Below are 22,092 nucleotides of genomic sequence, written 5' to 3'. Positions count from 1 at the left end.
GTAGTGGAGGTGAAGAGCAGCCTCCCATCAGGTATGCAGAGCCCTGTAGGAACAGCAAGCGAGCAGAGGGGAGGAGGCGGAGAAGGTGGTGAGTAGGGAGTCCTCCAGGAGTCCTTGATGGAGGTGGGGGGAGGGGGGTCCATGTGTCTAAAAGAGGGGTGCAATGCTTCCTAAAGCTTGTTACATACTCCGCCCGAAGCGAGAAATTTGTTCTTGATCTCGAGGTAGGCAAGAACAAGAACAAAGTTCGTTCTAGCCAGGTCATTTGTACTTCACAAGAAACTCCTAAGCATGCGCTAAGCATTGTGGGAGATGCGGGATTATTATTTTAGGATGTTAGTCGTTTCGATCACACCGTTCATTTGGCATGCACCCGCACACAGTATGTCGATCTCCACCCAGGAGAGATTAGCGGTCACACTGCGAATATTAGCATCTGGAAGCTCATGGAGCGGCAACTAGCTTTTCCGCTTTTCCGCATTAACCACGCCCACTTCCAATAACGCATTATCTGCCGCGAAACTCGTTCATTTCACCATGACTTTGTAATCGTACGCTAGTGCTATTGCCCTTTGACTTACTAACCTCTGACCCGGATGATGTCTTCTGACTTGGATGATGTCATAGCTGAGCGCTGCGCGCACTCACCCATATAACTCTGTGTAATTTGTATTCCTTCGAGAGATATTTTGATCTGCGTATATCCATATAGTGGGAGTGAATGGGGCACCGAAACACAGCCTCTAAATAACGCATTATCTTCCGGAAACTCGTTCATTTCACCAATATTTTGTTACTGTACGCTAGTGCTATTCCCTGTTGAGTCTGGAGTTAGCTGTTATCATCATCAATCTACAGACCCCGGATGATGTCTTCTGACCTGGATGATGTCGTCTCTGAGCGCCGTGCGCGCACCCGCAACGGTCGGCTTGTTTACCTGTAATTTGCTACTGCTAGTTTTTTGCAACATTGCTGAATATTTTTCCGATTCTGAGGTTGTGGACGAAGCATGGCGGTCAATCTACAGACCCCGAGTGATGATAACGGGTAACTCCGGACTCAACGGGGAATAGCACTAGCGTAGCATAACAAAATATCAGGTGAAATGAACGAGTTTCGCGCCAGATAATGTGTTATTTAGAGGCTGCGTTTCGGTGCCCCAATCACTCCCACTATATGGATATACGCAGATCTAATTATCTCCCGAACGACTACAAATTACACAAAAGTTATATGGGTGAGTAAAAGATCGTATTTTATGCCAGAAATAAGGTCCAGGTTGTAAAAAACAGTAGTTCCCTTTTAATACGCAGCCCAAGGAACTAAATTTGCTGTGTTTTCAAAATGAGTAAAGTAGTTTTTGTATCTAGGTGGAGGCCCAGGAGAAGGCCCTGGAGGAGGTGGTGGTCCAGTGGACCTGCGAACAGAACCCAGGGTGGGGTCTCTGTCCGGGGGTGCAGGGGTGGACACGGCCCTGCGAGAGCAGCAGCTCCAGCAGGAACTCGTGCTGCTCAAACAGCAGCAGGAACTCCAGAAGCAGCTACTGTTTGCAGAGTTTCAGAAAAAACACGAAGTGCTAACCAGACAACACGAAGTCCAGCTGCAGGAACATTTAAAGGTAGGATAAATGACAACCGTGCAACCTTGTTGGTTTACCTTTTGTCCCGGGAGTTATCCGGTAACCTGTGTATATGCGTGTGTTCGTTAGCAACAACAAGAGCTGCTGGCAGCTAAACGGCAGCAGGAGCTGGAGCAGAAGAGGAAACTGGAGCAGCAGAGACACGAAGAACAAGAGAAACAGCGACTAGAGCAACAACTACTACTGCTGAGGAACAAGGAGAAAGGCAAAGAGAGTAGGTCATACTTGCCGCTACCACTTCCTACCATGCTATGCACCTGTTTGCACTGCATCTACAAGCCGTTGGCGGAAAGACAACCAAGTGTCTTTATTGCTGTCTGTGTTTGTGTGTGTTTTTTTTGGAGGTGCCATTGCCAGCACAGAGGTGAAGCTGAAGCTGCAGGAGTTCCTTCTCAGTAAGAAAGAGCCTGGTCCCGGCGGACTGAACCATTCCTTCTCCCCAAAGTGCTGGTAAGAATTGCTACAGAGCAGACCTATTTTTGTGATGCTGTTTGTGTTACGCGTCCTGTGCTGCAAATTTTCCTCTTTGACAGTTGTTTCTGTTTAACCAGAACTGCAAGGCCTCGCATGGTGTGTGTTTAGCATCCTGACTTAACCGTGAGACTAACTAAGGACAGAACTCGCTTGAACTCGGGGATGAAGTGATTAGATCTGAGTGGTCGAATGCAAGATAAAATGCCTTCAAGTGTTTCAGTTCGATTTATGCAGAGAATCAGCAAAGAAATCCAGCCCAGATTATTTGGTAATGTGATGTGTTTAATGATCCACTATTAAGGGGTTATAAGGGCTTATTAGAAATAAATTTAAAATTATTATTTGAAATCCGAGCAGCTGACGGATCACGCAGTAAAAGCTTGTTACATACACCACGAGAAGCGAGAAATTTGTTCTCAGACTTGGGCTGCAAGAACAAGAAAAAATTTTGTTCTGGCCAGGTCATTTATACTTCAGGAGAAACTCAAATGCTGAAAGTCCTCATAGGCCCCTCCCACTGCAGTATACGTCACACACGCTATGCATTGAGAAACTCAAATGCCGAAAGTCCTCATAGGCCCCTCCCACTGCAGTATACGTCACACACGCTAAGCATTGTGGGAGATGAGACGACAAGACGCACTTTTCTTACTTCTTTCTTCTGCACTGCTTTCTTTTCTTTTTTCGAATGTCGGCCAGTCATTTTTACTGTCATATTGCAAAATTAGCAGTATGGCAGTGTATCACAGAGTAGCCACGCCCACTTCCAGTTTCTGACCAATCACAGAACAGTTGTTGGACACCACACAAGAACAAAGTTCTGCCCGGTTGATGTGTCGAGAACAAGCTGCAAGAACAAACTTCTCGCGGAGTATGTAACCCTATGGTCTAACGTTAGCACGCTGCAGTACACAGATATTAAAACAATCCATGAGAATCTTACGTGATATCCTAGGGCACGTGTGAGATCAGAGAAGAACGTCAGTAAAGTTCCTTGTAAAAGTACGCGACGCAAACCGATTACATTTTACCTAATGACATTTTCATATCCGAAAGGTCGGAAAACAACTTCACCGCGATGTCGTAATGTTGTGAAAACACGTCCAAAGTCGTCACTACGTGATGTTTGCGGACAGACGGGGATGCAAACGGCAACTTGGATTGTCGGTGGAGGCACACAGGCTGTAATTCTAGTTGTCTCTTATTATAGTTCCTTTCCACTGCAATTTAAAAGAAGAAAAAAAGAAGCTAATATCTATAATTAACTTGAGCTGTTCTTCATTGCAGTTAAGCAGATGACATCCAGGAGTCTGCGTTTGTTCAAAATAAAGGTTCAGGCCCGCGCTCGCGCTCAGGACACGTTAGTCGTGCGTTATCTTAATGAGGCACTGTGACAGCAATCAGAGTTTGATTTATTACTGCTGCAATCGCTTGTCCTTACACAAACCTCTCTTGCTGCGAAAAAAAAAAGTGTTTTACTTGCCTCGTGCAAGTAAAAACAAGCTAAATTCGCTCTTCTCAGTGTGTTGTCTCTCATGTATTGTCAACCAACGAGCCCTGCTATGTGAACGTGACAGCAGTTTCTCATATTGATCTGACGGATAAACACCTGAGTCTGTTTTAGTAATATTGCTTTGACACTTCTAACACATCCCTGTAACACATACCAGATGCCTGTGCTTGTATGACGAGAAGCCGTCGCTCCAATGAATACGTGAATGCAAAACGTTCCCCGCCTGAAATGGAAAAAGAAAAGGTTGTAGCTTCAAAAAGCATTTGTCCGAATGGAGGAAGAGGCATAGAGCAAATGTTTCCATACTCGGGGAAATAACAGGAAAGGCTTTCTAGGAAATGTGGGAAATGACTAAATGAGGTAGAACTATACTGAGAACGCTGAAGGGAAATGACTGGTTGTTATGAAAAGGGTTTCGGCTAACATGCCGTGTCTGTTTGTGTCTGCAGGGGAGCCCAGCACACCTCCATGGATCAGAGCTCTCCTCCGCAGAGCAACACCCCAGGGACGCCTCCTTCCTATAAACTGCCCCCTCTGCTGGGGAACTACGAGGGCAAAGACGACTTCCCGCTGCGCAAGACGGGTAGGGGGGCAAAGACCGAGGCAGATGAGGATGTGAAGGCAGCGACTTGTGTGGTTGATATCTGTGTTTTTGTGGCTGAATGATGTGTGTGTGTGTGTGTGCACCTGCTTGGTGACTCAGTCTGACTCATCAGGGAATAGGTAGCCCAATAACACACACACACATTTTTTGAAATACCTCTGACACCATTTAAAACTTTTACCATTGAAGAACAGACCGGGTCCTGCTCTTTCTAAGCTCCGTCCTCTTTTTAGTTTAGCCCATACACTGATCAGCCACAACATTATGACCACTGACAGGAGAAGTAAACAACAGTGACCATCTTGTGACAATACAGTGTTAGGCTGGGAAACCTTTGGACCTGACATTCATTCGTGTGGATGTTACTTAGACATGTAGCACCCACCTAGACCAGACCAGACCAGGCACCCCCACCCTATGGCAATGACACTCAGCAGGATGCAGCCTGACACAGACAAACACACAAAAAACGGTTTAGGAACAACTCAAAAAACATGAAGAACAACTTAAGATGTTGACCTGGTCTCCAAATTCACTAGATCCCAAACTGATTAAGTATCTGTGGGATGATCCATAGAGGCCCCGCCCGTCAACCCATAGGACCCACTAACGACACCCTCAAAAGGCCTATATATCCATTGTCTGATGAGTCACAACTGTTTTGGAGGCACAAGGGAGACCTACACAATATTAGGAAGGTGGTCATAATGTTATGCCTGATGATAAGAATGGAAGTTAAAACTGACATGCATAGTACCCGGTGGTAGCCTGTATACAGATGAAGGATGCAGCACGAAGAAAATGAAACTCTTGATCGCCCCCAGGTGGCTGGTTGCAGTACACATTATAAGCCCCGCCCCCTGTGATTGGCGGTATTATGTTCCATTAGTCATCTCACTGTGGTAACCGCCTTAGGCTTACCCAATTAGCAAGATAATGCCACGCCTAACAAGCTAAGCGTGTAATAAGTCTGTTGGAATAAATTGTTGACATATAGCTTGCTAGCTAGACAAAACACGGCTACTGGATATCATGAATTCTCTCTAGGTAAACGGATCTAATCAAGGCAGCCCGACACAGCCAAGATGGGGGCAGTTGGGTTACTTGAAGTTCACTGGGTGAATTACGCTGTATTTGAAACATAGACTTCTATTTTGAAATGGGATCACCAACAGAGATCTTCTTCAGCTTTTTTAATTACTTCGACATTCGCATTAGACTTTACGTCTGTAGTTTCGTATTTTTATTAATTATCCCCATTTCTAGGATGTCAAGTCTCTCTCGGTCAGATCTCTCACTCATTGGCTGCCCCGATGCCACGGGGGCAAGCGTTGACAAAACATCCCAATTTTCCCTGGATCCACACGTACTGTTTGGGCAGCTGGAACCATTAAAAACCTGGCTGCTTCCCCTTCATCCTGCTCCTTCCCTCTTCACCTTGAATCGTACACCGAAAAGTACTTATGCACCTTCGGCAGCCGCTCATTCAGCAATCAAACCAGCCAGCCAAAATGCGCAGCCGGCCAAAATGTAATGTGGGATTAGCCGACGGCCCGCGCTCCTGTGTCCGCCCTGATAGTCTGCTGTTGGCAAATCACCAGGCACCTTAAAATACCCCTATGAAGTACGCTACCAAACCAAACACTGCACCTCCACTGAAACATGTAACGCAAGATAGAAAATGACACAATCCTTAACTCAAAATTACAAGATCCAAAGTACACACAGGAGAGCATAATTAAAATTGACTTTAATTCAGTAGAGTTACGGGTAATTCATTATGTTTTTTGGCTCAGAGATGAGCTCAGTTCTGATTCTGTTTCCTTTGGGTCTCTCGTCCAGTCTCGGAGCCCAACTTGAAGGTGCGCTCACGGTTGAAGCAGAAGGTCGCAGAGAGGCGGAGCTCTCCGCTCCTGCGCAGGAAGGACGGCACCGTAATCAGCACCTTTAAGAAGAGAGCCATAGAGATATCAGGTGAACACACACTCACGCATGGAAATCCCCGTTTTGATTTTGAAAGTAAAAAAATCGGTGTTTCCCACAAGATTTTGTGAGACCCTGGCAGGTTCCTGGGAAAGAGGGGGGTGGGGCATGTAAATTATTATTGTAAATTCTGCTGTCTTAATAAAAGTCCCTAAATATCTGCTGTGATGCTATCTCAACTCTTAAAAACTATTTAGAAACTATATGAACTGCCTCCAAATTACTGTAATAATATAGGATTAGCAGTTCATATACAGAAATACTAAACATAAGATAATAATATGTGGTATTCTATAAACAAATGTATGTAAGGTTAAGTATCGGCGAATAAATCTTTTAAGGAGAAATAATTACAGACATTATGAAAATTCATAATGTCCTAAAATAGATCCCTGGGGAACACCACAGAGTTTAGCAAAAATGAAAAATGTATCAGTTGCAGTTGATATGGATTTAGGTTAGTATTTCATGTTAGCCTTAGTATTGGTCTTAGCAAGGTTTGCCCTAAACTGTACGTCCAAAAAAGTTAACTATTCTATAAACAAATGTATGTAAGATTAAATAAAGTATCACAGGGTTCCCACGCGTCCTGGAAAACCTGGAAAACCTGGAAAATGATTGACCAATTTTCCAGTCATGGAAAACATATGGAAGAGAAAAAAGGTCAAATGTCCTGGAAATTATTAAGTTATCCTGGAAAAATATTTATCCTTCCCCTGCCTTCTGACTGAATGCAAACGGGTTAAAAGTTATGCGCATGCATGTCTTCTGGGCAACATACGGCACGGAGCTTCTCTGCTTCTAGCCAGCGCAGTGATTTTGTCGCTAGCTTTAGCAGAGAATTTCTGGCTTTAGCGACTTTTCAGACCCCGCGCCTAGAGACAAAATTCGGGACTACGGTAAGTTGAAAAGTGCCAGTGTCGCTAATATCATTCCAAAGAATGAGCGGGACAGGGGAATGTATTAGTGTATGACATGATAACTTGTCTCTGTAGCAGCTGAAAATGTCCTGGAAAAGTCCTGGAAAATAATTTCAGGTCAGGAGTGGGAACCCTGTATCAGCTAATAAATCTCCGTGGCAGGTGAGCGACTGGTATTTATGTGGAGGGGAGGGTTCTGTAGGGGGTTGGCTTTAGGGAGGGGAGGGGAGGGAGGGAGAGATTATCTAACTAATGGGGAGAGATGATTTCGGGAGCAATAGCCGGAACGCAACACAAGCAATTTCCAATTCGTTATGAGACCATGGGCAGAGTAAATTAGACCCTGGTGAGCCGCCATAGTATTAGCGTTGTATGGGAAACCGTGCAAACGAAAAACTCAGGTGTATAGTACACAAACTCAGTCTGAATAACTTGTTTGACAACACATTCATGTCCTAACCTTAAAAAAAAAAATGTTTTTCTGTGTCTCTCCACCAGTTTCCTCTCTCTGTAACAGTGCACCAGGATCGGGTCCCAGCAGTCCCAACAGCTCCAATAGTGCTATCGCCAATGGCAACACAGGATCAGTCCCCAACATACAGACAGAGGTAGACACACACAAACACACACACACACAAATCCCACAGAGTCCCACAAACTGAGGTTAAAATAAATTATACCCATTGACCCGCGTGGGCTGGTTTTATTCTCACAGTCATCCGTTCACCTCCGGTAGAATGAGCACACAGCTCGAGTTCGCCCCCTGCAGGTCATTGTTATGTCATGTCTGTTTTTTTTTTTTCAGCTGAGTGTTTTACAGTAAAATTAAAAATACAGTCAAAACCAAATAAACGGATGAATAATTGCAAATGTCTCAATTAAAACAATTTTGAATGGGACTGTTTGAAAGTTAAAGACGGGAACGGAAATGCTCAGTCAATGGGAATTAATGGTGAAGACTAAATGATTAGAGGATACGACGAGTTTCTTGACTCATGTCTATCGTGTCCCGTGCAGCAAGAGTTTTTGTATTTGTGCTCTCTGTATTTATGGTCTGTTTCCATTGTGTTTCTTTGTAGTGTTAAGTAAACAGAAGGTTATATGTGTTTTGCTCAGTTTTAAGGAGAAATAATTACAGACATTATGAAAATTCAAAATGTCCTAAAATAGATCCCTGGGGCACACCGCAGAGTTTAGCAAAATGAAAAATTTATCAGTTGCAGTTGATATTCATTTATTGATATTTATTGATATTTATTGATATTTCTTAGTATTGATCTTAGCAAGGTTTGCCCTATACTGTAAGTCCAAAAAAGTTAACTTCAGTTTGTCTCAAATGTTAATGGGGCAGCATTGAGAACGTTCACAACAACATAGATTAAAAATTCGGGATATTTTTTTGTTTGAAAGTTATTAAGACTATCAGTTTGACTCTTTTTTTTTTCTCAAGATCTAACTATCCCAGAGGATGGAACACAATCATTTATCAGGGTGGACTTTTGAGAGAGAGAGACAGTGGGGCAAAAACACAACCTTATTATTTGAGACGCGGAAAACATTTTCCGGTTTGTTATGAGACTATAGTGACTGTTTCTGGCTGCCCTATTCCAGGCAATTAATGGGAAACATGGGCGAAGTTTATTATTATTTGTTTTGCTGCACAGAAACCATTTATCCCGATATGTTCTGGTTATCCTTTTACCTCATCAAGAACAACGTCCGATGTGAATGATACCCTCTCAGGTACTGAATGAACTCTGCCTGTTTGTCTGTCTGCAGCTGAGATCTCTGCATCAGACGCTGGGGGCTGATGGTACATTGAGTCCTCTGAGTCTCTACACCTCGCCGTCCCTGCCGAACATCTCTCTAGGCCTCCCCGCCAACACACACATCACGGTGGGTCAGCAGAGCACACGTATTCAGCTAAACACGCACATATAAGCGCACACAACGACAACTTTTGCAAAGCACAGTCCTCACTCTTGTGATGCTGTGTTTCAATTCAACTTTATTTACAGAGGACAAAGTATATACATATATTGAGTGCCCAACACTTGCACTGAGGATGTCACGTGACCTGTTATTGCCACACACTTTTATTTGCTAGTTATTTATACTCGTCTGTGCTATGACTGAGCTGCAGTGCTCCTTTTATAGCCCCCCCAGAAGCTGTCCAGCCAACAAGAAGCCGAACGACAAGCTATCCAGTCGCTGCGAGGGGGCGGCGCTCTAACGGGGAAGTTTCTCTCCACGTCCTCCCTACCTGCAGGTAAGCTTAACCTCAGTAAAGGTAATTATTTGTTAATTATTGTGTGAAAGAATTATTAATTAAGTGCAAATGTTAACTACTTTATACTGTGCTCTGTGTAATCCTGCGTTCTGCGTACTTTATTTGCACTATAACTAATACTACAGAGTGCTTTATTTGGGCTATAACTAATACTACTGAGTACTTTATTTAGGCTATAACTAATACTACAGAGTACTTTATTTAGGCTATAACTAATACTACAGAGTACTTTATTTGGGCTATAACTAATACTACAGAGTACTTTATTTAGGCTATAACTAATACTACAGAGTACTTTATTTAGGCTATAACTAATACTACAGAGTACTTTATTTGCGCTATTACTAATACTACAGAGTACTTTATTTGGGCTGTAACTAATACTACAGAGTACTTTATTTAGGCTATAACTAATACTACAGAGTACTTTATTTAGGCTATGACTAATACTACAGAGTACTTTATTTGCACTGTAACTAATACTACAGAGTACTTTATTTGCACTGTAACTAATACTAAAGAGTCTTCAGGTTCTGTAAAGCGCCTTGAGACAATTTGTATATCGTTATTGACGCTTTATGAACAAAATTTAATTCAACTGAATGTTGTCCGACATAAAATAACAATCTGAGACTGTCAGTGGACAGTAGTCCATCGCAAACATTGCACAGTTGCCTATCCTTGTTAATTGTTTGGATCCAAAAACATGGGAAAAGCTAGCCAACGTTTAAATATTTATGAAAAACAGCATAATTTTTATGTAATACAGGGAAAATAAATAAGAGAACTGCTTCTATCTGGGTTTAGTGATGTATGAAATGTTTCTTTTCAGGCGTGGGCCATGACGTGGAGACTCCACCCCCCAGCTCTCATTCAGCCCATTCCTCGTTATTGCAACATGTACTACTGCTGGAGCAGGCCAGACAACAGACTGCTATGCTAGGTGGTTCAAACACCCACACATGCAGAAGAACGCTGTAATCCATGGCATCGTATCATCCTGCTTACTGTGTTTCTTCTTGCTCAGTCCCCATGTACAGTCAGTCGCCACTGGTTACGGCGGAGAGAGGCGTCTCTGGTGGCATGCGGGCGGTCAACAAGCTGCCTCGCCATCGGCCGCTGGCCCGTACCCAGAGTGCACCTTTGCCCCAGTCGCCCCAGGCCCTTCAGCAGCTGGTGGTCCAACAGCAACACCAGCACTTCCTGGAGAAACACTACAAGGTACACGCGTTCCCAACCACACACCACACACACACACAGACGGTCACACATATCCACATGCTAACATACTTTTTTAATGTTTTTAGATGCTGTCGAAGGGGGGAGAGCTTCCTCGGCCACCGCCCACTCACCCAGAGGAGACAGAGGAGGAGCTAACAGAGACCAACGACATGCAGGAGGACGACGTTGGGGCGGGCCTTCACAGGTGCGGCGTTTCTCACAAACAGACGATCTTAATCCGTATCTATGTTGTGTATAAAGGTTTTTTTTTAAATGCGCCCTCTAATTTCATCCAATCAGGCTTCAGAAGGAGGGCTCAGACGACAGCACGCCCTCATCTGAGCGGCTCAGTGTGCACGTGAAGGGCGAGGACGAGTTCGGCAGCATGCACATCAAAGGGGAGAGCACTGAGAGCGAACTGGATGAAGAGGAAGAGGACGAAGACATCATTCAGCTACGGGAGGGCGACGACGAGGACAAGGGGAGCTATACGCAGGTTTGTGTGCTGCTGTACAAGTCTCAGGGTCCATAAAGGGTTAAATAATCAACTTAAACTAACAAATTAATATAAACGTCCAGCGTGACTGCAAACCAAATCAGCCCAAAAAACAGATCTTATTTTAGCGTTACTGCGAAACCCAACGAACACATTTGGAACCTGGTGGGTGGGGTTGATTAAGGGGCGGTTGAGCTCATCTGATAGGGATGTGGGGTGTACGTGGAAAAAGCCTAACGGTCCAGTGAGTCTTAAACATGTTTGTTACGCGGCATCATCCCACAGAGGGATGAATCACGCCAATGCATCATCGCCCAAGCCCCTGCTGCTGCTGTTCCCCGTCTCCCAGCGTTTGCTGTGTTGCAGCGGTTTGCTGCGCGTTAGCTGATCTGACTCATCCCTGCTAATGGCTGGCCTCTTAGTTATCTCCAAACCTGAGAAGGCTTCAGGTGTTTTGTTCACCGTCGCGCAACTATTTTCACACGTGGAACTTCTGAAATTCTGTTGCGTGCATCGCTCTTAAGTATTCCTTTTTACTTTAATTATTGTATGGTGAACTCATTACTTACCGTGACTTATCTGCTCTGAGTAAAGCGTATATGCAATTAATTTACCAAAATCTGACAAATCCATTACAGACACTCTTTGATAGCCCTAACAAAGAGTTTTGCTTTTCTCAAAGACTGAGTAGAGAGCTCTGGAGTTTACAGTTTACTAGGGCTGCACCGAAAAATTTCGGCCAAAAACCGAAAATGCACTTTTGGGCCATTTTCGGCCAAAAATTGCTGCGGTTGTTGCTTGCATCACCACGACATCCTGTTTCGGCTGTGTTGTTTCCCAACACTTTTGTTGCCCAAAAGTGCATTTTCGGTTTTCGGGCCAAAAATTTTCAGTGCATCCCTACAGTTTACATCTACTCCACATAAAACCCATTTACTCTATTTAGCATTGGTGTTTCCTAACAAAGCGAATATTTGAACCGCCAGAACGTTTTTTCAGCAAGACAAGGTCCAGCAAAAGACATGCATCCACGCTGCAGTCTGGTGGGTTGAGGGGAGGGGCCTCTGTGGATCATCCCACAGATACTTGATCAGTTTGAGATCTAGTGAATTTGGAGGCCAGGTGAACATCTTGTGCTGTTCTTCATGTTTTTTTGAGTTGTTCCTGTGGCTGCATCCTGCTGGGGATGGCTGCTGCCATCAAGGAGTGTCATTGCTATGGGGTGGGGGTGCCTGGTCTGGTCTAGGTGGGTGCTACATGTCTAAGTAACATCCACAGGAATGAATGCCAGGTCCAAAAGTTTCCCAGCAGAACATTGTATTGTCACAAGATGGTCAATGGTATTCATTTCTCCTGTCATAATGTTGTGGCTGATGTGTTTACACACCAATATTCCACTAATAGAGCTGGAAGTAATTTTTCCTTCTGATTATTTGCACCACGTGAGGTAAACATTAGGTCCTGCGACGAGTTTCCGGGACGTACGGTAGCGTGGAAGAAGCAAAAGTGCACGTTAAGGCGAATATTGTCCGCTTTCCGACGTTTATTCGATTTCACGGATAAAGGCATCTTCTTTGCCAAGATGTGCACAAAAGTAAGGACTTTGACAGCAAAAATACCGGAACGCCCCTTTTAAGTGTCGCCTCTCGTTTATGTGTTTTGATGCCTGTCTTGTGAACGAACGGCGTACGTGTGACGCCCGTGCCTCGGCAGCGCCCGTCTCTGTCGGTCTTCTTAACGTGACGGCATTGACCACGAGTTGGGGCGCTCGCGTGTTCCGAGCTTTCCCCGGTCACCGCTTCTCGTCACGGCTCCCGCGCAGCCTTCCGGTTCGTGTCCGCTGTGGGCGGCACTTAGGGCGTTTTTGTTTCGAGGGCGAAGCATCAGCCTTTCGTTGGACGGGGCGGGAGGGTTGAATGGATCATTTTAGTAACAACATTTTATACAAAAGCAGAGGGTGAGTCATCAGGAGAGTGAGAGAGAGTTGACATTTTTAACAGAAAAAAAAAGACGAGATGTGAACATGCAGCTATGTCTGTGTCCTCGCCGATGCTGAATCGGATCAGGGCTATGGACGGATCCTTTTTTGCGGGACTTGTCCTTCACGGCTCCGTCTAGATGTTCTGCGACGTGACAAAGCAAAGACGAACCGCCCACTTCGAATAAACCCAGCTGCACCGCGTCCAGTCGGACCTGAGCCGTCACCGAGACAAACACACAATTGCTGACGCCGCTGTGACGTCACAAAGCGATGACTCAACCGCTGGACTCACCGCTGTGTGTGTGTGTGTGTGTCCTGTACGTCTGCATATCTTCAAGTGTGTTTTAGTGTCCACCCACGCATGATGAGTCACCCAGTTCGCAGCAGGGAGCACAGCAACACTCCCTATATATAGACGCTACAGAATATGTGTGTGCGTGCGACTGCAGTGCTCGCACAAACCTTGAAAACACACACACACACACACACGCACACACATTGATGGGATGGGGCCGGCGATCTGTTGAATTTCAGGACGGTGTCATGAAAACAAAAGCCGTAGGTTGCACACATTTATTATTTTTTTTTTATCAATCAGTTGGTTTCACTTCATTCTTTATTTTTGTGAATGGCTTTTTGAATCATAGTAATTTCAGCGTGTGCGGTAACGGCGAGGGAGGCAGAAGGGGTTTCGGTGCTGAGCGCGCTTGTCCCTCCTCCATCACTGCAGTGAATGAACTAATCTCTGATTCATCCTTCTGCAATGAATCATAACTTTCTCTCCTCTCTCTCTCGCTCTCGCTCTCTCTCTCCCCCCATCCCGTCAGGCCTTGCAGCAGCTGGGTGTGTTCCAGTCCTCGTTGCCCCACAGACCCCTGGGAAGAGCGCAGTCCTCCCCTGCGGCCACTGTCAATCCCATCAAACACCTCTTCACTACCGGTCAGTTTTTGTTTGTGTGTGTGTTGGCTAATTTTTTATTTATTTTTTGATTTTTTTTGATTTGACGAGAGTGTGACGGCGCCAGCCCGCCTCCTACTGTAAGCCTCCGTGCTTGTTGCCTAGCAACGGGGAGCTGACACTCTTTGGCTGACGCTTCAGGACGAAACTGAGCGAAACTGAATGGAACACCATAATTTATTTAAAAGTGTCTCGTCTGTCGTTACGGCTGTTTTCTATAGTTGTATAATATCAGTCACATTCAGCTCTCGGATTTTTAAGTTTCTGGAAGTTTCCTTTACTGGGTTTTTTGATGAAAATGGTGAGGGGGTAGCATAATTTTCCATTGCTAAGAGGTAGGGGTGCGGCAGTGCATGTGTTCTTTACAAAGCGACGCCTCGATCTAAGAAGTTGCGGTGCAAATAAGTATTTCTGTCTGTAAAATTGACAGAAATCCCATAAATGTAAGTGTTGACAAAAAGAGAGAAATGCATGTATGCAGTTCTAAAGCTGAAATTGGAGTTCTGCCTTTACTGGTTCATTCAAAATAATTCGGGATATATTAAATTTATTGTTAATAAAGCCGTGTTTGAGTGCTTAAACTGTTACAGCAAGATATATGGCGGATGAACCGTGTTGTGTCAGTTAGAACTGATAGTTTAGTCACATACTAAATCACCAAATTGTTATTTAATGCCTTTAGTTTGTGGTCTCTGCACCAAAACAAAGATTTTCATATTTGAAACCGGTTCAGTTTTATCATCTCAAGCAATAGGTCAATATTTTAATATATTTTAAGCTACAGTGCTGAACTTTCGACTTTCCTTCCCGCCTTTCTGGCATTTGAGAGTGAGTTGACGCGTACGTGTATTGTACGCCCGTAGTCCGTGGCCCCTTCTCATCTTTTGAGCGCTCTCCAATGAGGAAGACGCCGCACATATAGTAATCCTCGTCCTTGGCCGTCAATCACCTTCTTGTTTAGACAGTAATCCTTTCCTTTGAGCGCTTTGTTTCTCCCCAGGATCTTGATTCTGACTCACAGAACCCCGGGTTACATCGGTAACTTGTAAAACCGCCACCGACTCCACCGTAGCTGCTGTAGGCTCAAACAGACAAGTTATTACTGGTAAAATCACACCGCTCACAGTGCACCAGAGCTGAAACGTAGCCGTAAACGCCAGATTTGTTTTCATCGTGTCGCTTAATGGGCTTAATTATGTTTGTTTAGGACTGGAGCTGTTCCTTTATATGTGAAAGTCTAGCTTATTGTCTAGCTTCTGAAAGTGAAGTAAAACCTTAATATTAATTAATATTTTTTTCAGTGGAAAACTACAACACATTCATAGGTTTTGATTTCTTCAGTTTTGAAGAACTCCTCGACTAGTGCTGTGCCACATTAAATCTTCTGGATACCTTGCATTTATATCCCATGTACTTACTGACATCTTGTGGTTATTATGTGGTACTATACCTGCCACTGGTGTCTTTAGCCCCGTTCTGGTGAATGGGTCACCCATTTAGACGGATTCGCACGGGATCAAGATCACAGACGACCTCCGCTGTTATTACAAAGTACCGGAGGTCCCCAGATGAAACTAGTCCCGTGCAAATAGGGCTTTTAAAGCTGCTTGAAAATCTCTTTGTAGGGTCGAGTGCTGTATATGGTATTCATGTCAGTTTATTTCCCCCCCTTGCGTGTCTCCAGGTCTTGTGTATGACAGTCTGATGTTGAAGCATCAGTGTGTGTGTGGCAACGCTCACATCCACCCGGAGCATGCTGGCAGAGTTCAGAGCATCTGGTCCAGACTGCAGGAGACGGGCCTGCTGGGCCGCTGCGAGGTACACGAACACGCCTACAGACTGTCACAAGCATCCGCAGTAGAAACACTTTCACTAGTTTTATCCTAAAAATAATTTGAAAAAAAAGACCAAATATCTGTAGTATTATAATATTATTCTCTCATTTAAAAGCCTCTCACTTTCCTTTTGTGTGTGTGAGCAGAGGATCCGTGGGCGTAAAGCGTCTCTGGATGAGATCCAGTCCGTTCATTCGGAGTTCCACACGCTGCTTTATGGAACCAGTCCGCTCAATCGGCACAAACTGGACCACAAGAAGCTGCTCGGTAACCTATCTGTCCACACTCACACTGGAATAGAGTTTACAGACATTTAAACATTTACTTTTTTAGTTGATTTGATGTCATGTCTTGATTTTTTAGTACGGCTTCACAGTGCATCACAGTGTTCAAGTCTTTTACTGTAACCCTTTCTCTGATTTTCTTTTCAGGTCCAATCAGCCAGAAAATGTATGCTGTTCTTCCCTGTGGAGGAATAGGGGTGAGGCCCTCTTTATTTTTCTGCTATCTATACTGTATATCAGAGGTTTTTAGCCTCGGTGTGAGCTCTTTGTTATCCACCTTGTGTTCAGGTGGACAGTGACACTGTGTGGAACGAGATGCACTCGTCGGCAGCCGTACGCATGGCGGTGGGTTCGGTCATCGAGCTGGCCTTTAGAGTAGCCGCGGGGGAGCTGAAGGTAAACGCTTAGAAGCGCACCCTTAAAATAAACACCTCAGTAGGTACGACCATATACGGGGAGGGAAAGGTAGGGGATTGGATCAGAGGGGCCGAGGGGTTGGGATGAGGGGTAGGTGGGATGAGATGTGTCTAGGGGATGGGATGAGATGTGTCTAGGGGATGGGATGAAGAGATCCAGGGGATGGGATGAAGAGATCCAGGGGATGGGATGAAGGGATCGAGGGGATGGGATGTGTCGAGGGAATGGGATGAGGGGTGGATGGGATGAGATGTGTCTAGGGGATGGGATAAGGGCTGGGGGGGATGAAATGTGTCTAGGGGATGGGATGAGGGTGGTGGGATGAAATGTGTCAAGGGGATGGGATGAAGGGATCCAGGGGATGGGATGAGGGTGGTGGGATGAAATGTGTCAAGGGGATGGGATGAGGGGGGTGGGATGAAATGTGTCAAGGGGATGGGATGAAGTGATCGAGGTAATGGCCGTGCCTTTATTGGTAGACGTAAATAATGGAATGTTTGAGGCGTGGACTTGTTCCTGAACCTAAGTTGTATAACTAAATATACCGTCCATCCTGCCCCCCTCTCACTCTGTGCCTGTGTTTGAACTAGAATGGCTTTGCTGTCGTTCGTCCACCGGGTCACCACGCTGAGGAGTCCACTGCAATGTCAGTATCTCTATTACAGAGCCACATTTCACTCTTTCACAACATCTGGATAATGCTTTTAACTTGTGTGTTTGTGTGGACAGGGGGTTTTGTTTCTTCAATTCAGTGGCCATCACTGCCAAGTTGCTGCAGCAGAAACTAGGAGTGGGAAAGATCCTCATAGTGGACTGGGTGAGTTAACACACACACACACGTTGTTTTTTCTTCACTACAGTGGACATTACATTTATTTACGTACGTCACTGCCCTACCCTTCATGCACCCATCGTTTTTCGTTCCCTTATCCGAAGTCGGGTCACGGCAGCAACAATAGAATGAATAGAAACCAGAGCATAGGGGCATAAACTGTTAGTGACAGTAGTTGTTCTGTCACAGGTGATTTAGCTGCTATAATGATTGAATATAAATGGTATCATAGGAAGGTTGGAGAATCATGCATTTCAAGTAGGAGTGGATAACTGCGGGACATTAAACCGGGCAGGATAATGAGAGCAGGACCACAGATGAGTAGTACAGAGCTCCATGGGTCAGAAACACACAGCTCCAGGCTGGAGACACTCACAAGAAGATGGAGGCGGAGAGAGGAGAGAGGGACGTGCAGCTATGAACATGCTATACAGTAGTAGCACACAAACGCATGAGCGGTAAGAGAGAGGAAATTAAAGGATAGATGCCTCTTAAAGAGCACCACTCTTAGCCACAACTGTGCACCATGTGTTAAATATTACACATGGATTGCGATTTATTGATGAACATTGATCACACAGCATCCTAAGACCAAGCACCTTTAATCGCACGCAACATGTTTGTACACTTGCAGAAACAGAAAACATCTGGAGGCTCGTTGGCACAAAGCCATTAGGTCCAGTTTAACATATGTGCTGGTCTGGTTGGACCTCTTGGATTTAAAAGGACACGTCGATATTTCTTTCTTTAAAACTGTTTTGCTGACTGCCAATTAAACATATGGTCTCAGAGGTAGAGTAAGAGTGGGTTTCGTAATCTGGGTGAGATGTTGACCAAACTCAGTGTTTGTTCCTTGTGTCTGTACCGTAACATCCCTCTGACCTTCTCTCTGACGCCAATGTGACCTGTCGCCGCAGGACATTCACCACGGCAACGGCACCCAGCAGGCTTTCTACAGCGACCCCAACGTCCTCTACATCTCCCTCCACCGCTACGACGACGGCAACTTCTTCCCCGGCAGCGGCGCTCCCGAGGAGGTACTCGCACACGCGTTGGTTTTTCATGCAGTCGTTAGGACACTTGTTTATGTAATGCCCTCCCTCGACGCTTTACCCCTACCTTGAAGGTCTCATTTTGTCGGAAAAGGTTTTTTTTTCTATTATAAAGCAGGTTTACTGTAGGTGTTACTAAATAGAGAACGGCACATTGCCCATTACTGCCTTTAAACGAGTCATCACAGCCCACCTGGAAGCATGATCCAACTGTTTTTGTCGGTGGTTTTTACTTAATTATCAAGAAACAAGACAGAAAAGTGCAAATTTGTTGGATGTCAGAAGCTAATATATCATTAAACATCCTTTCTCTTGTCTCAAATAAAACATAAAGACCTAATATGAAGACCAGTGGCTAAATCAAGCTCAAAACTGTGCAGGTTTCTCAATGAAGTTTTGATTAAAAAAAAATACTGTTTTGATAGGAAATATGAAAAATATGTCATACTTTTTTTCTAACAATGCTTTTCCGATCACAATTGTACATTTCTGTTTGTAAGACTATCGGCCTGGCTATGCAATACCCGAGAACAGAAGAGAGGCTTGTTTAATATGAATGACAATGATAAAAAAAAAAAAGGTGTAAAGGTATATGTTGACATTTTTTTGTACTTTACCCGGGGTCATAGCTAGCACAAGTGTACTATGGATTACCGTAATTACGTCACGGTTTGCGCTATTGGAATAATTCCAATGGTTTCTAAAAGCCAATGTGGGGTCATTATAATAATTTCACATGCGCCTCTCCCAAAAGTCCAGACAATCCTGCTTTCAAAGAATCTAAAAAATATGGGATCTTTAACCGAACCTTTAAAAAAGCCAGCCTCTATCAATCAGTCCATTAAAGTAGCGACAACTTGCTAAAATGTCACCACAAACCAGAAATGTTTTTATATGTAAGATTCTAATGCTAACCATCCTCTGGTGTTGTTACTATTGTGAACATATTTCATTTGCAGCGTTTTTCTATCAAACAAATGTAGACACCACAATCCGCAGCGGCAAAACTTGTCTCCTTGTTTGCCTATATGAAGCTACTGCGGCAGCCGCTAAGCTAACATTAGCTAGCAAGCATTGCTGCGTAATGAAAACTTCTTTATTGGTGTTTTTAAATGGCAGATATTAAACAAAATTGTTATTTTCATGTGCAAGTTGCCAACTCAGACAGTATATATTAAATTTCTTTCTCTCTCTACAGGTGGGATCAGGTGCAGGTGTGGGTTTTAATGTGAACATAGCGTGGACTGGAGGAGTGGAGCCCCCTATGGGTGATGTGGAGTACCTCACTGCCTTCAGGTAAGCAGTGTTAAGATTCGGGTTTTGAATATATAACTATTTTGGGGGTTGTGAATGCATACAAAGTCAGCGGGAAAGATAAATTAAAATAAATAATAATAAAATAGATCAGTAAAGACGTTTCAGTAAAAATAAATGCATTTAACAAAAGCTACAACCAGTGGTGAAATGTGTCCAAATACAGTAAAGAAAAACAGGACTTGAGCAAATAATATATCTTAAAATGTCCGTTGTGTGTGTGTAGGAGTGTGGTCATGCCCATCGCCCAGCAGTTCAGTCCTGATGTGGTGCTGGTGTCCGCAGGCTTTGACGCAGTTGAGGGCCACCAATCTCCTCTGGGAGGCTACAATGTCTCTGCCAAATGTGAGTGTAGCGCAGACGGAGGCGACTCGGGTCTCTGTGACTCAGCGACAATGATCGCCGAGCCGTTTTTTTTTTTCAAAAGCAGCGTTTCTTAACTGTGACGGATGTGTGTCGGCAGGCTTCGGTCAGCTAACGCAGCTCCTGATGGGTCTGGCGGGTGGGCGGGTTGTCATGGCGCTGGAGGGCGGTCATGACCTCACCGCTATCTGTGACGCGTCGGAGGCCTGCGTCTCGGCGCTCCTGGGAGAACCGGTGAGAGACGAGAGTCAGATTTTCAGAAAAAATTCATTATTAATATATACGACTTAACCTTTCTCAACCTGGAGGTGTTGTCCAACCGTCCCTATGAGTAATGTGGAAAAATAACTGTAGTAGGCGTTATGACGGTGAAGTTTATGTTAAAAACTGTTCTTGTTGCTCAGTATGGAAAACTGAAGTGCATAAATGATTTTATTTGTTGTTATATAAAAAATATTTATGATATTTCCACCTATTGTCTTGAAAACAGCAGTAGTTCTGTTGTCCTTCTGTACAATGACTTTGGGGCTGATTTGGCGCCCCCTTGTGGTTATGAATATGGATAAGAATGCGAACAACCGCTGTGTTAAATCAAGTGTTTTTGGTTTAAACTGAGCCAGACTAGCTGTTTGCCTCCCTTTTTTTTTTGATGTTATGACCCTTTTCAGACCTGGTATCAAATGCTCATGCAGTCATTTGGGGAACAGTCGAGCTGCTGTCTGTTATGGAATGAATTTACTATCATAATGCAAGAGCATTTTAAATTGATTCGAGGGCAGGAATTATCGATTTCATTCTCAGATTTTGTGATATTATCTCTCAAAACTCTGCTCTCGCTCTCAAATTTGCTCTGCGCTCTCAAATTTGCTCTGCGCGTGCTCAAACTGTGTCCACGCACTCGGTTACGATGCTGCTCGCGCAGATTTCCTGCGCTCAATCTCCAGCTATCTCTCTTGCTCTCACGGAACATGTGCGCTCACGAAACTCTGCTCTGCTCGCGGATCTTTGGTGTATCAACGCTGTCAACCAATAGAAGGCCGGCTGGTAGTGACCAATCAGATGATCCCTGTTTGTATACGGTGCGTTGGCTGTTTTTCAAAGAGCGTCGCATACGGGCGGGCACTCTTTCAACAGGTTTCATTCACTCCCTACCCCCGGGGCAGTAATAAATGTGATTTCTTTTATTTGTTGGACCACTGTTCGAATAAAATATCATTCAGCACATACAAGAGCGTCCGAGCTTCTCATTAAAATGGCTACATTGTATAATAATAGCCGCATCGAACTAGCCTGGCTGACGCGACTGCACATCTCAATGAGATGCTGGTCTGGAAACTACGTGTTTATTTTCTCGTATTTGAGGCGTGGTTTTACAAATGCCTAGAGCCGTTTATTGGGCGCTACGAATGTCTATCAAATGCGCCTGGTAATTCCCATGCTGCCTTGCGCGCGATTCATAGCCAAAGCCTGTTGGTAGCAGAGCAAACACATCCTTCTTGGCAGTGAAGTCTTTCAACGCCAAACGTTGCTCTTTTTTAAAATAAACTTGCGTTCTAAGCTACTTAAAACACTGTCTAAGGCTGCATCGAACGGTAACGTTAGGTCCGCTGCCATGTTGGATTAACACACTACAAGCTTCGGTGTCGCGCATAGACGTCGTCATCGTCTATGCGACGATCTGTGATTGGTTCCCTATCTCAGGCGAAAATAAGGGCGATGGTTTCCAGACTGCTTTTGCAGTGAGAATGAAATTGCGCGCAAAGCAGTATGGGAACACCCAGGCTAGCATCGAACACTATTATTATACAATATAGCCATTTTAATGAGAAGCTCGGACGCTCTTGTATGTGCTGAATGATATTTTATTCGAACAGTGGTCCAACAAATAAAAGAAATCACATTTATTACTGCCCCGGG

General features: G+C 44.5%; 1 protein-coding gene across 1 annotated transcript in view; it reads left to right on the top strand.

The window, feature by feature from the left end:
- The window catches only part of hdac5 (histone deacetylase 5), a 54,778-nt gene that overhangs the window by 26,685 nt on the left and 6,001 nt on the right, over window positions 1-22,092 (top strand). The window contains exons 3-26 of the mRNA XM_084571306.1: window positions 2-88; window positions 1,371-1,618; window positions 1,709-1,853; window positions 1,984-2,089; window positions 4,076-4,209; window positions 6,073-6,204; window positions 7,632-7,741; window positions 8,913-9,029; window positions 9,291-9,402; window positions 10,256-10,366; window positions 10,451-10,644; window positions 10,731-10,849; window positions 10,945-11,140; window positions 13,949-14,060; window positions 15,763-15,896; window positions 16,060-16,180; window positions 16,345-16,394; window positions 16,486-16,593; window positions 17,205-17,260; window positions 17,344-17,431; window positions 18,364-18,483; window positions 19,697-19,794; window positions 20,039-20,157; window positions 20,276-20,409. Of these exons, the coding sequence (XP_084427432.1) occupies window positions 2-88; window positions 1,371-1,618; window positions 1,709-1,853; window positions 1,984-2,089; window positions 4,076-4,209; window positions 6,073-6,204; window positions 7,632-7,741; window positions 8,913-9,029; window positions 9,291-9,402; window positions 10,256-10,366; window positions 10,451-10,644; window positions 10,731-10,849; window positions 10,945-11,140; window positions 13,949-14,060; window positions 15,763-15,896; window positions 16,060-16,180; window positions 16,345-16,394; window positions 16,486-16,593; window positions 17,205-17,260; window positions 17,344-17,431; window positions 18,364-18,483; window positions 19,697-19,794; window positions 20,039-20,157; window positions 20,276-20,409 (2,951 nt within the window). The remainder of the gene's footprint in view (window position 1; window positions 89-1,370; window positions 1,619-1,708; window positions 1,854-1,983; window positions 2,090-4,075; window positions 4,210-6,072; window positions 6,205-7,631; window positions 7,742-8,912; window positions 9,030-9,290; window positions 9,403-10,255; window positions 10,367-10,450; window positions 10,645-10,730; window positions 10,850-10,944; window positions 11,141-13,948; window positions 14,061-15,762; window positions 15,897-16,059; window positions 16,181-16,344; window positions 16,395-16,485; window positions 16,594-17,204; window positions 17,261-17,343; window positions 17,432-18,363; window positions 18,484-19,696; window positions 19,795-20,038; window positions 20,158-20,275; window positions 20,410-22,092) is intronic.

The sequence above is a fragment of the Chelon labrosus genome, assembly GCF_963514085.1.
Source record: "Chelon labrosus genome assembly, chromosome: 21".
Classification (NCBI taxonomy): Eukaryota; Metazoa; Chordata; class Actinopteri; order Mugiliformes; family Mugilidae; genus Chelon; species Chelon labrosus.
Note: the sequence above shows the minus strand (reverse complement) of the source record. Positions and strands in the feature narration are given on the sequence as shown.